This window comes from Oncorhynchus keta, chromosome 23 (genome assembly GCF_023373465.1).
Source record: "Oncorhynchus keta strain PuntledgeMale-10-30-2019 chromosome 23, Oket_V2, whole genome shotgun sequence".
In the NCBI taxonomy this organism is placed as follows: Eukaryota; Metazoa; Chordata; class Actinopteri; order Salmoniformes; family Salmonidae; genus Oncorhynchus; species Oncorhynchus keta.
Genome location: NC_068443.1, coordinates 31336791 through 31351449, shown reverse-complemented (window position 1 = coordinate 31351449; position 14659 = coordinate 31336791). Strand labels below are relative to the sequence as shown.

Here is a 14659-nt window from a genome sequence, read left to right as displayed (position 1 = left end):
ATTAAATGTCAGGAATTGTGAAAAACTGAGTTGAAATGTAGTTGGCTAAGGTGTTTGTAAACTTCCGACTTCAACTGTATATGATGTTGTGTGTAGACAGTATGGACAGTATGTGATTAGAAAAGGTGTGTACAGCAGATGTTACAAAGGATAAGCCTTGACTTGAATAAAGAAGGTTTTTATAACCCTTGACTTTTTCCACATTTTGCTACATTACAGCCGTATTCTAAAATGTATTAAATAAATAACAATCCTCAGCAATCTAAGAACCAGCCAGAACCTGGACTTGAACCTGAACGAACCTCTCTGGAGAGAGATGAAAATAGCTGTACAGCAACGCTCCCATCCAACCTGACAGAGCTTGAGAGGATCTGCAGAGAATGGGAGAAGGTCCCCAAATAAAGGTGTGCCAAGCTTGCAGCGTCATACCCAAGAAGACTAAAGCCTGTAATCGCTACCAAAGGTGCTTCAACAAAGTACTGAGTAAATGGTCTGAATACTTATGTAAATGTAACATTTCAAAAACCTGTTTTGCTTTGTCATTTGTCAATTGGTCCAGCGTCATCCGGGATTGGCTGGGGTAGGCCATCATTGTAAATAACAATTTGTTCTTAACTGACTTGTCTAGTTAACTTCTTCGGGATTGGTGTCCCTTCCTAATGTAGGCTAATGCGATTAGCATGAGGTTGTAAGTAATTAGAACATTTCCCAGGACATAGACATATCTGATATTGGCAGAAAGCTTAAATTCTTGTTAATAAAACAGCACTGTCCAATTTACAGTAGCTATTACAGTGAAATAATACCATGCTATTGTTTGAGGAGAGTGCACAATTTTGAACATGAAAAGTTATTAATAAACTAATAAGGGACATTTGGGCAGACTTGATACAAAATTCTTAACAGAAATGCAATGGTTCATTGGATCAGTCCAAAACATTGCACATACACTGATGCCATCTAGTGGCAAAAATTTTAATTGCACGTGAGCTGGAATAATACATTATGGCCTTTCTCTTACATTTCAAAGATGATGGTACAAAAAAGGTACAAAAGAAAAAAGATCTTTAACCAGATCTATTGCCTTATATTCTACTACATTCCTTTCAGATTTCCATAAACTTCAAAGTGTTTCCTTTCAATAGTACCAAGAATATGTATATCCTTGCTTCGGGACCTGAGCTACAGGCAGTTAGATTTGGGTATGTCATTTTAGGCTAAAATTGAAAAAAAGGTGCTAATCCTTAAGAGGACAAAATAGGGTGTGTGGAGATTGATGAGGGAAAAAATATATTTAATACATTTTAGAATACGGCTGTCGCTTAACAAAATGTGGGAAAGTGAAGGGGTCTGAATACTTTCCCAAGGCACTGTAAATATACGGTACCAGTCAAAAGTATGGACACACCTACTCATTCAAGGGTTTTTATTTATTTTTGATATTTCTAAATTGTAGAATAATAGTGAAGACTTCAAAACTATGAAATAACACATATGGAATTATGTCGTAACCAAAAACGTGTTAAACAAATCAAAATATATGTTATATTTGAGATTCTTCAAAGTAGCCAACATTTGACTTGATAACAGCTTTGCACACTCTTTTGCACAATTAGTTGTGTTGTGACAAGGCAGGGGTGGTATACAGAATATAGCCCTAATTGGTAAAAAATAAATAAAATTAAAAAATCCATACTATGGCAAGAACAGCTCAAATAAGCAAAGAGAAATGACAGTTCATCATTACTTTAAGACATGAAAGTGAGTCAATCTGCAAAATGTCAAGAACTTCGAAAGTTTCCTCAAGTGCAGTCGCAAAACCATCAAGCGCTATGATGAAACTAGCTCTTATGAGGACCTCCATAGGAAAGGAAGACCAAGAGTCACCTCTGCTGCAGAGGATAGGTTCATTAGAGTTAACTGCACCTCAGATTGCAGCCCAAATAAATTATTCACAGTTCAACTAACAGACATCTCTCAACATCAACTGTTCAGAGGACAATACGTGAATAAGGCCTTCATGGTCGGATTGATGCACAGAAACCCCTACTAAAGTACACCAATAATAAGAAGAGACTTGTTTGGGCCAAGAAACATGAGCAATGGACATTAGAATGTCTTTTGGTCTGATGAGTCCAAATTTGAGATTTTTGGTTCCAACTGCTGTGTCTTTGAGACACGCAGAGTAGGTGAACGAATGATATCCTCATGTGTGTTTCCCACCATGAAGCATGGAAGAGGAAGTGTGATGGTGTGGGGGCACTTTGCTGGTGACACTGTCAGTGATTTATTTAAAATTCAAGGCACACTTAACCATCATGGCTACCACAGCATTCTGCAGCAATACACCATCCCATCTGGTTTGCACTTAGTGGGACTAGCATTTGTTTTTGAACAGAACAATGACCCAAGACACCTCCAGGCTGTGTAAGGATATTTGACCATGAAGGAGAGTTATGGAGTGCTTTATCAGATGAACTGGCCTCCACAATCACCCGACCTCAACCCAATTGAGATGGTTTAGGATTAGTTGGACCGCAGAGTGAAGGAAAAGCAGCCAACAGGTGCTCAGCATATGTGAGAACTCCTTCAAGACTATTGAAAAATCATTCCTCATGAAGCTGGTTGAGAGAATACTATAAGTATACAAAGCTGTCATCAAGGCAAAGGGTGGCAGCTTCATTAAATAGTACCCGCAAAACACCAGTCTCAACGTCAACAGTGAAGAGGCGACTCCGGGATGCTGGCCTTCTAGTCATAGTTCCTATGTCCAGTGTCTGTGTTCTTTCGCCCATCTTATTTTTATTGGCCAGTCTGAGATATGGCTTTTTCTTTGCAACTCTGCGTAGTAGCCAGCATCCCGGAGTCGCCTCGTCACTTTTGACGTTGAGATTGGTGTTTTGCGGGTGCTGTTTAATGAAGCTGCCAGTTGAAGACTTGTGAGGAAACTGTTTCTCAAACTAGAAACTCTAATGTACTTGTCCTCTTGCTCAGCTGTGCCCCAGGGCCTCCCACTCCTCTTTCTATTCTGGTTAGAGCCAGTTTGCGCTGTTCTGTGAAGGGAGTAGTACACAGCGTTGTACGAGATCTTCAGTTTCTTGGCAATTTCTCACATGGAATAGCCTAATGAGTTTCAAAAGAAAGTCTTTGTTTCTGGCCATTTTGAGCCTGTACTCAAACCCACAAATGCTGATGCTCCAGATACTCAACGAGTCTAAAAAGGGCCAGTCTTATTGTTTCTTTAATCAGGACAACAGTTTTCAGCTGTGCTAACATAATTGCAAAATGGTTTTCTAATGATCAATTAGCCTTTTCAAATGATAAACTTGGATCAATTAACACAACGTGCCATTGAAACACAGGAGTGATGGTCCTGATAATGGGCCTCTGTATGCCTATGTAGATATTCCATAAAAAAATATTCAGTTTACATCTACAATAGTCATTTACAACATTAACAATGTCTATACTTATTTCTGATCAATTTTATGTTATTTTAATGGACAAAAAAATAGCTTTTCTTTCAAAAACAAGGGCATTTCTAAGTGACCCCAAACTTTTGAACAGTAATGTATATACTGTATTCCAGACTCTGACATTGCTCTTTCTGATATTTCTTAATTTCTTTCTTTTCTTTTTGGGGGGGGAGATTGTGTGTATGGTTTTGTATTGCTAGATATTACTGCACTGTTGGAGCTAGAAACACAAGCATTTTGCTGCACCTGTGATAACATCTGCAAATCTGTGTATGCGACCAATAATCTTTGATTGGATTTGATTTAAAGCGCCAGAATTAAGTGACTAAAGGGGAAGTTAACATTGGTGATGCGACACAATTTTGGGGGGGTTCTTGCATTGGAATTATATTGAAAGCTGCTTATATCATGCTATACCACAATAAAGTTAAAATGCAGAGACTCCCGAGACCATTGAGAGCTTTTGAACTGACAGGTTGGTGCGAAATCTGTAGCTCATCTCTGTTGCGCTGTATTACCACAATGGACATCGTCCTACAACAGTAAAGCAAGGCCTATTTGGCAAGAATATAGGCTAGTAGATAGATGAGGTAATTCACCTATTACAAATAGCCTATGTGAATGACGCCATGCATACAGCTGTCTTACAAAAAGAATGCAAACTAAATGCTGAAACTAGTAGCCTAGTTATTCACGCATAACAAAAATACTGAATAGCAGTTTGGCTTAGAATGCCAACACAAGTGTGAATGTGAACGAATGAATGCGAACAGAACAAAATAGCGGGAGGCCTACTATATGCCTATAAACAAAATATCAGATCAATAAAGAAATGTCAGTCTATATTTAGGCTAGTTACATTAACAGTGAACAAAAAAAGTAAACAAAAAGCGAATGCAAATAAGCAAAACATAGCCAATAGTTTACCATAGTGAGGTTACGTCACTTGCTCTGAGACCTTGAAGTAGTAGTTCCCCTTGCTCTGCAAGAGCCGCGGCTTTTGTGGAGCGATGGGTAACGATGCTTCAAGGGTGACTGTTGTCGATGTGTGAAGAAGGTCCCTGGTTCGCGCCCGGGTATGGGCGAGGGACGGTTTAAAATTATTCTGTTACAATGGCACAATATACTTCTGTGGTTCAAATTCGACCCAAATTCAAATTCTTCACGAGAAGCTAGCTGGACCTCGACAGCATCATCGTGCTGGGCTTGGCGGTGGCCTCGTGGTTTGATTTCTGATATTCATCGTGGCAGTGGTAGATTAGCTGGTTAGAGCTAAATAGGCTAATAACACTTTTACCGCTAACTAAGAAGCTAACTCAAATCTGTAGTGGTGGGGCGTGAGGCAGAGTTAAGTGCAACGGTTTCAACCGTAAACTTGGCATCTTCCTAATAAATCCAAATCCAATATTACAGGGGGGGCATATCTCCTTATTCACGCAGCCTACCACGTTACTCACGTAGCCTACCACAGATGAGAAGCGTTTTTCCCGCTTTTTATGGAAATTCAAAGGAGTCATACCTACTGCCCAGTGACTTTCCATGGCCCTCTTACACACATTATGTGGCTCGCTCTGTCCATGGTGCTGATACAGCGCAGCGGAGATACAGATTTCGCGCCAACCTGTCACTCAATCACTTGAAATTGTTGCTATTATTTTATAGGGACATCAAATTAAAACTGAGGTGGTACAAGTTTCAACTGAGGGGGCTAAGTCCCCTTTAACACCCGCCCACCCCCTCCACCCCCTGGAGCCGGGCCTGAACCAACCCTTGAGACAACCATCCATGTCTCCCTATTGTATTTAGGAAACTAAATGCATAAGAATGGTTCAAATATCAATTCAAACCCAAGCATAAAGGTTAAGATATTATTCTATTTCCCAACTCGTGCGTGCCATAATAATAGTAAACTGTAAGCAATACTGTTGCTCAGAAGGTAGACTGAAACCATACTTGGCCGATAGAGACGTGGTTCTTCGCTGTAGTAAGCGGTGAACACTTTATATAGCGCTCTAAAAATAGAGCCCACATGGTCCAATGGAAATGAAGGAGACTTAGGTCAATTCACCAACCAAATCACAGAAGATGGGCAAATAGGCGGGTGTTACACTTTGGCGCACCCATTGGTCGGCATCACGACAGCGTAATGCAATCACGTGGGGGGAAGGCCGTCTGTAAGACATTGCATAGTGAAGTTTACAGAGCGTCGACGGACTTTCAGCGAGTTCACTGTTTGCTATTAGAGCAAGCAAGGAAGATCGCTCTAGGAAGAACACTTGCGCTATCACTGCTGTAAGGTGATAAACATACCTACTATTCCCAACTGCTTTTCTACAGCATATTATACATGCAAATACATCGAAGTCGCAAGTTTTCTTGAAAAAGAAAACAAGACAATTGAACTACCTTGATTTTTGGTTGTAATTGCAGCGGCATTTATAGGAGTGCGATGGATGTTATTCCTATGTGCAGCATCTTTCAGGAGCTCCAGATAGTACATGACACCGGATACTTTTCAGCTTTACCATCTCTTGAGGAGTACTGGCAGCAGGTATGTATATATGATCATTTATAAATAGTCATATTTAGATATAGAAAACACTCTAAAATGAATGGAAAATAATGCTTATGTATATACATCGACATAAACTTGTCCGCAAACCCAGGTTGCTGTCAGTGTCCCTGCAAGCTGTCAGGAATGCAGAACGTGACTAAGTGATGCAGAACAACAAAAAAGTTGAGCTATTGGATTGAACTTGTAGCACATTATTGACACATAGTTTAATTGACGTAAGACTGTTATTGAACGCATGTTGCAATTATATACAGTCGTTACAATGTAATAGCCTAATCGAATGAATGAACCAAGACTCAACATTGTTTATATTCAGTTCTGTAGACGGATTATGCCGTTCATTCTAGTGAAGAGAGTTGTTGTGTGTACGTGCGTGTGTTAGAGAGCAAGAGACACGATCGTATTTGAAATGACCGGAGAAGAGTAGCCTATGTGCGTCTTTTTCAACAGATTTTGTTCAAAATTCCCACTAACTCGCAATCATTTTATAAGAATTACGTAATAGTCGAGAAACTAGTTCTGTTTTTTTGAGGGTGATTGAAAATAAATAGGCTTCCCTACACAAAGTTTCCCTTGGATATGCGGGCTTGGGGCCAAATTCCCTCTCCATGCCCCGAGGCATTCAAAGCTCGCCAGAGATGCATTCTGCCCTATTGAAAATAAATGTTTGCAATGAATACAAAGTATTGGCTTACTAATAACGTTTTTAGGTTCGCCAGAAATATATTACAAAACAACTTACACTGTAATGAATATTTGTTTTAATTTGTATTCTACACCCATTATAGTTTGGAATTCATTATTTTGAATGCTAGATGCATGTCATAGCTTTTAATATACTGTAGTTAGCGTCCACTCTGATTGTCAAGCTTTCAGGAAGTGTCCTTTACTTCCTTTTTAGAAGCTGAAAATAACTCTTACAGTATGAAACTCTTGCAGTATGAAACTCTTGCAGTATTCATACATAAAGCTTTTTGTGGACCTGCTTGAACCAGGCCTACCTCCTCCATTCCCTTGTGTGCTATGTTATTTCTAGCTATGCCACTGGATGCATTATTAAATCCAACTTATGCTGAATAATTGAAACATTTAAAATATCTACAAGCACTTCCCTAACCACCAGGGGGGCTCTGTAGCATATGTAAATGTAATCACTGCGCATGACGACAGCTATGTCGTGGAAAGAGCACGCCACCAACTGAGGAAGTGTGTTTACATGTAACCTTCCTTGATCTAATCTACTTCTCAAAAGGTAACCTATTCCCGATATAGTACACTACTTTTGACCAGAGCCCTATGGGCTATGGGCCCTAGTCAAAATTAGTGCACTATAAAGGGAATAGGGTGCCATTTGGGAAGCAGCAGCCTTAGAGTCTCGGAGGACAACCATTACATCCACTCCACTGCCCTCAGAATAGTACATTGTGTATATGTACCGTATACTGTGGGTAGTTTTTATTCCTAGCTCCTACATGCTGTACTCATTATTTTCTCCTTCATCAGACATGTCTGGAGTTGGAGCGGTACCTCCAGAGCGAGCCCTACGTCTCGGCCACAGACATCAAGTTTGAGACGAGTCAAGAGGATCTCTGGAGCAAACTGATCCTGGCCTGCGGGGACAAGGCCGAGTCCGACCCAAAGATTCACACTCACATTAAGGAGGAGGACAATCAAGAGGCCAACAGCTTTAACTCCGACGCCAGCAGTGAAGCGTCTGACAGCTCAGAGGAGCTCTCACCTCCCCTCGACTTCACCTCCAACCCACTAAGTGACATTATGGGAGAGGGAGAGGACCTGAGTTCCATGGTTATCAGCACTCCGCCATCTTCTCCTGATGTGAACAAGGAGGCCCCCTCCATATCCTCCCAGGTGTGGAGCGGTATACAGACAGTGATGCACTCGCCAGGGAAAATACGGACAGGGGGCATTGGTGGACGAACGGTGGAGAGGGGAAGCTTAGCCAATGGGGAGGCTTCTCCAGACGGGAGGAGGCGGGTCCACAGGTGTCATTTCAACGGATGCCGAAAGGTTTACACGAAAAGTTCCCACTTGAAAGCACACCAGCGTACACATACAGGTAAATAGTTGATTGTTTACAGGTAAACTGCATAACCCCACAGCACTTCTACCCAAACAAGTGTATACTGTATATGTATAGAAAAAAAGCAGAAGCTCTGAGCTATCCGACCAGACCCGAGTCTTAGTAGTAATATCATACAGGTAAAGCAAGCTAGTCCAAAGAGTGGAGGTGGGTGTTGTTACCCACATACTAATGCTGCTGTCACAGCAGAGAGGCCTTGGGAAAGACATCCAGACCAGCTGGTTATGATGTCATCAGTGTTCTGAATCTGCAGGCATTTACTTTACAAAGAACATTCAGAAGATGATTCCGTTTCGGGGGGACTACATTTAAACCTCATCAAACAATTACATTTTAATATGTTAACAAGAGAGTCTTGTTTTTTAAAAGTTATTTTCATGAAATTTCTCTCTGCATTCTTGGAATAGTTCGCTAGTACGTAGCGTCTAAACTGTGACCTAATTCACACAGTAGCAGCAGTGACTTCACGTTGAATGGGGGAGGGGCGACATAAAAACCTTTTGTGGGCATGGCCAAGCCAGCCACAGAGGATGTGGACTGGATCTTGAAAACAGATCACATTTCACAATGGGAAAAGAAAACGACTGAATCATTTACATTTAAAGTGCGGTGGGAATTTTACATTTACTGTTATTCGTTACCGAGTTATGCGAGCAGTTTCCCTCGTCACCTCTGACCTCGGCTTGCCAAGCTGTTTACAGCTGTCTTGCACATTAGCAAGGCTCCACATTCCAACCAAACTGTTACCAGAGCTAATGGAATTTTCACCATTAGAAATCCCCTACATTTATCCCTTCTCACCCAGCCACTTCATAAGCACTATGTCTGCTTATTCAACTACTTTTAAGCAGTATACCACAGCTCATATTTACAAGTTGTAGTACTCTATCTTCTAATATGTAGCACTTATAGTATGTTATGTCTATTTCTAATTTGGAAACAATGGAGCACAGCAATAAAATCATTTGTTTTCTGTTTGCAGGTGAGAAGCCTTACAGGTGCTCATGGGAAGGCTGCGAGTGGCGTTTTGCACGGAGTGATGAGCTAACCAGACACTTCAGGAAGCACACTGGGGCAAAGCCATTTAAATGCAGTCACTGTGACAGGTAAGAGAAGTGTTTAGGGATGGATGTATCTATTGTTTGTTTTCATTATTTTATTGAGGAAGATTGTGAAGGTCATGAACACTTGAATGTTTGGGCAACTAAAGGTAAATCCATGCACCTGAAATACTGACTTAGGGGACTTGAATATCAATGCTGTTATATTCGTCTTTTACCTATTCTAAAAACACTGTGCCTGATATGCTTTCTTTCTCCTCGCAGGTGTTTCTCTCGCTCGGACCATTTGGCGCTTCACATGAAGAGACACATCTAAGCGGTGGGCCCCGGGGCAGAGGAGAGCAGAGCGGTGTTGAGCGATGGTCCTGACTGTCTCCTAACCTGTCTGTGGGGAGGCTGCAGTGCCCTGAGAGGGGAGGAAGGCTCGCGAGGGGAGCGTGCTCCAGTGAAAAGCATGCAGGCCATTTTTGCACCATACTTAGTGCCTCCAAGACCTCTCAGAGGAAAGAGCTCTGAAAGGTCGACACATTCTGAAAAATATCACGAAAACCACCATGGATGAAGGAGAATTAAGAAATTCACTAGAGAGAGGAGAAAGAAAATATCTGAGAGGACAAGAAAGAACGTTTTGTTCTCTGTATGGTGTCTGATGCTTTGCGGAGTTAGTTCCTGGTTTGAAAATATGCAGTGGTACTACTCCAATAAACGTGTGTTGTTTTCTGTGAGCATGTGGACTGACTGACTGTGAGCCTGCTGTCAGACTGCCTGTGACTGGGTGCCTGTTTTAGAATGCCTGTAACTGGCTGCCTGTCTTAGAATGCCTGTAACTGGGTGCCTGTCTTAGAATGCCTGTAACTGGGTGCCTGTCTTAGAATGCCTGTAACTGGGTGCCTGCCCTGTGGATGTACGACTCCTGAGTAGATGGCTTGTGTTGTGACCTGAATGGCATTGAGGGGATGATGAGTTTTTGACTGAGGTTTTATTGTCTCGTGGTCATGAATGAATGCAAGCAAAGGAGTTGTTGTGCTCTTGTGTGGAGCGCTGGTTGAGTCGAGGCTGGGTTTGGCAGTGTGTGTGCGTCTCAGCCGTCAGTTTTGAGGTTTGAGAGAGAGCACCACCATCCGAACTGAGGTGGTACATGCTCCTAAACGAGGTTTGGGGAGGGGAGGGGGGTTGATGTTTGGTGCAGCTATTAAATGTGCAATGTATTAAGTAGCTTGTCTCAAAGTACATGCTACAAAGCTAATTTGTTGTCCATTGTGTAAGCTCAGTATCTAAAGGCTGTACACAACATTGATATATCATTATACCAGAAGTTGCATGATCTTGGGTTTGTTTGTCACTCGATTAGGCCTACTTATAACACAGGCAAATCCCAATAATGAGCAGCTATGCATCCATTTTACTCCGTAGATACCACAGTATTGTACAGAAACATAAAGCAGTGATGTATTTGTTTCCTTCTCTTCTTTTCTATGTTCGGAGATACCACTATTGCTTGGCAACTGTGTTGATCATGGGATAGTTGTATTTATATTCAGTTTAATAACTCATTTCTTTATTTTTGTCCTCTTGCTCTTCTCTTTTTCTATATCTGTAAATACACTGTGACCTTAATGATGCCTTATGTAAGTGGCCTTGTCCAGATAAATAGATCACTCACGGGGGGGTGGGGGGGGGGGTTAAATGCGGTAGTGTGTGATTGAATAGCTTTATTAAGGCTCCGATTCATATGGTTGCACCTTTTTCCCTTTGTCTAGAAATGATGGTTGGTCTGAAGACTCTTGAATAAAAGTTAAGCTTTATACTTATTGACATTTCTGTGTTTTATTTGTCGACATACATACTGTATCTATCTATTCGGACAAAAATCCTGTTTTGAAAATGATCCTTGATCGGAGACAGAATTCTAGAAGCAGTTCAAGCAATTCCATTTTAAAAGGTCTACTACTGTGTAGTAGTGTAATGTGGTACGTTATGCACTTCAAATGGAATGTGTGACGGTGGATTACTTTTGAAAGTACAGATTCTATTGGTTGGTTATGGGGTTGAGTTCTCGTGACGTGATCTGCTCGGCCACCAAGGCCATGATAAATTAAGAGTTATTACAAACAACCCATTCTGGTCAGGCCATGGCATGTTTGTTGAACTGTTAAATGCTTACCTGACATGAGTGCTCTCAAACTGACAGTGGATGTGGATGCTTATTTCTTACTGACCTGTATGGACTGCCATGTTTAAACCCTATACCAATGTACAGTACCGGTGATCTGGTCAACGTCGCTGTCGAAAGGTCCTCTTTTAAAATATACATTGTGGATATCGAAACCATGCAAAAGATATAAGTGTTGTTTAAAAGGTTTTTGTAAAGAAGCTTATATTTTTCAAGGTACAGGACCCCAGTGTACATTTCTAAGAAAAACAATAAAGACAAGACTACCGATTTAACTTGGGTGAGTATTAATGGCCCAATAAACTGAAAACAAATGACTTATTGTTCACTTCTACAGTGTTGGAGAAAGATTGCATTTTTTTCTTGCTCGAGTTGGGAATGATTCAGCAGAGAGAAATGAAAAACTCTGATTGTTGAAGAGATTACACACTGAACAGCTTTTCGTAATCAAAATCAAAACAGCAGTTTTGTCAGCCTATATTACTTCAGCCAATGTGAGGTGTTGGACAAGCCACATATGTTATGTAACCCACCCAATCTTTAACTAAAGAGTATCTTTATTGAAGAAGAAAAAAAAGAAATGATTATGTTTGATTTTTGTTTGATTTATGGCGTAACAACGTTTTTTTCTTTCATTATTTTTTATTATTGTTTTGTAAAATATTTATCTCTGTATGAATGTATTTTTATTGGAATAACGATTTAAAAAAATGTGATCAAACATTTTTGTGTTTTTGCTTCTTGCGTCCTCATAGTGGGATCTTGACATAGGACAGTGATATTAACATACTCCTTCAGGTTCCTGTCATTTTCATCGGATCCACCTCACTTTACAGACGGGTGGGTTGTTTAAATGTCAATTGAAAACATAAACACATTTGCCCAATAAGCACGTGTTGTCCCTCAAATGCATTGTTACAATTGTTCGTTAGCTAGCCTAATTATAGCCATATTAACATAGACGTCTCCGGAAACATTGCCTTTAAAAGGTGCACAGCTGAAAAGGAGCATTTGGATTGAATTCGGACCTTAGTTGAGACTGAGCTGCATACAGTAACATTTACGTTTGATATTTTTGTCATTCAGCAGATGCTCTTATCCAGAGTGATTTACAGGAGCAATTAGCGTTAAGTGCCTTGCTCAAGGGCACATCAACAGATTTTTCACCTTGTCAGCTCGGGTACTGGCCCAACCTCTTAACCGCTAGACTACCTGCAGCCCATCATAAATATGATCAATGTTATCCTTTTAATGTGAAGACATACAGGTTACAACAAATACCAAATACCAGTACGCCATACAGCATTGCGGATAGCGATGGTTCAGTATGTTCTCCTTTCATTATCATGCAGTTTATAGCACATAGAATTAGAATGGTCAGAGGTTCCAAGCCCCTTCTACACATTATATTTCTATGTCATAGCATTTCAACACATCATTGTGCTCTAACACTAGCAAAACAGCACATTCTTATGCACATCAAACCAGATCTTCCCAGTCAAGGTCTACTAGTACAACGAGAACATCCACCACAGGCCCCTGCCTGGTTTCAACAGACATACAGATACGCCTCCCCCACCCATCACATCACAGCTCATCTCATATGACCAGGGGGTTAGGGGGCGCCTTTTAAAACCGGAGTAAACTGAAAGGTCATTGACCCCAGCATGAGGATGGTAAACCATCAACTCAGTAGTATCGTAGAGACCTCCAGACGGTTCACATTCAAACACACAGACAAAGCGGAATGGGAGAACAGGGGGAAAAGGCATCGAGACCTGCTGCTCTAGCAGATTATATGGAAATCTACATTTACCTCCAAATGGATGCCTGCGTCTCAAATGACACCCTTTTCCCAACAAAGTGCACTACTTTTGACCTATGGGCTCGGGTCAAAAGTATTATATAGGGGATAGGGTGCCATTTAGGACTCAGCCTACAGTTGAAGAACGAAGTTTACATATACCTTCCCTGTCATGGGTCAGTTAGGATCACCACTTTATTTTAAGAATGTGAAATGTCAGAATAATAGTAGAGAGAATGATTTATTTAAGCTTTTACTTCCTTCATCATATTCCCAGTGGATCAGAAATGTACACACACTCAATTAGTATTTGGTAGCATTGCCGTTAAATTGTTTAACTTGGGTCAAACGTTTCGGGTAGCCTTCCACAAGCTTCCCACAATAAGTTGGGTGAATTTTGGCCCATTCCTCCTGACAGAGCTGGTGTAACTGAAGCAGGTTTGTAGGCCTCCTTGCTTGCCCACGCCTTTTCAGTTCTGCCCACAAATGTTCTATAGGATGGAGGTCAGGGCTTTGTGGTGGCTATTTCAATACCTTGACTTTGTTGTCCTTAAGCCATTTTGCCACAATTTTGGAAGTATGTTTGGGGCCATTGTCCATTTGGAAGACCCATTTGCGACCAAGCTTTAACTTCCTCAATGATGTTGCTTCAATATATCCACATAATTTTCCAACCTCATGATGCCATCTATTTTGTGAAGTGCACCAGTCCTTCCTGCAGCAAAGCACCTCCACAACATGATGCTGCCACCCCCGTGCTTCATGATTGGGATGGTCTTCATCGTCTTACAAGCATCCCCCTTTTTCCTCCAAACATAGCAATGGTTATTACAGTTCCATTTTTGTTTCATCAGACCAGAGGACATTTCTCCAAAAAGTACCATCTTTGTCCCCATGTGCAGTTGCAAACCATAGTCTGGCTTTTTTATGGCAGATTTGGAGCAGTGACTTCTTCCTTGCTGAGCAGCCTTTCAGGTTATGTCCATATAGGACTCGTTTTTACTGTGGATATAGATACTTTTGTACCTGTTTCCGCCAGCATCTTCACAAGGTCTTTTGCTGTTGTTCTGGGATTGATTTGCACTTTTCGCACCAAAGTACGTTCATCTCGAGGAGACAGAACGCATCTCCTTCCTGGGCGGTATGACAGCTGTGTGGTCCCATGGTGTTTATACTTGCGTACTATTGTTTGTACAGATGAACGTGGTATCTTAAGGCGTTTGGAAATTGCTCCCAAGGATGAACCAGACTTGTGGAGGTCTACAATTTGAAGATAGGCCTTGAAATACATCCACAGGTGCAGCTCCAATTGACTCAAATGATTTGCTGGAGTTTTCCAAGCTGTTTAAAGGCACTGTCAACTTAGTGTATGTAAACTTCTGTCCCACTAGAATTGCGATACAGTGAAGTGTAAGTGAAATAATCTGTCTGTAAACAATTGTTGGAAATATTACTTGTGTCATGCACAA

At 41.1% G+C, this 14659-nt stretch overlaps 1 protein-coding gene across 2 annotated transcripts; it reads left to right on the top strand.

Moving 5' to 3' along the window:
* Positions 1-5661: 5661 nt before the first annotated feature.
* Positions 5662-10883, top strand: LOC118402166 (Krueppel-like factor 6). 2 transcript variants are annotated; one of them, XM_035800158.2, is made up of 5 exons: positions 5684-5773; positions 5907-6027; positions 7555-8128; positions 9135-9258; positions 9478-10883. In XM_035800158.2, the coding sequence occupies exons 2-5, from the start codon at positions 5926-5928 to the stop codon at positions 9527-9529; spliced, it is 852 nt and encodes a 283-aa protein (XP_035656051.1). In that variant the 5' UTR covers positions 5684-5773; positions 5907-5925; the 3' UTR covers positions 9530-10883. The 2 variants fall into 2 exon arrangements, with proteins under 2 accessions (XP_035656050.1, XP_035656051.1); XM_035800157.2 differs by having other exon boundaries at positions 5662-6027.
* The last annotated feature ends 3776 nt before the right edge of the window (positions 10884-14659 follow it).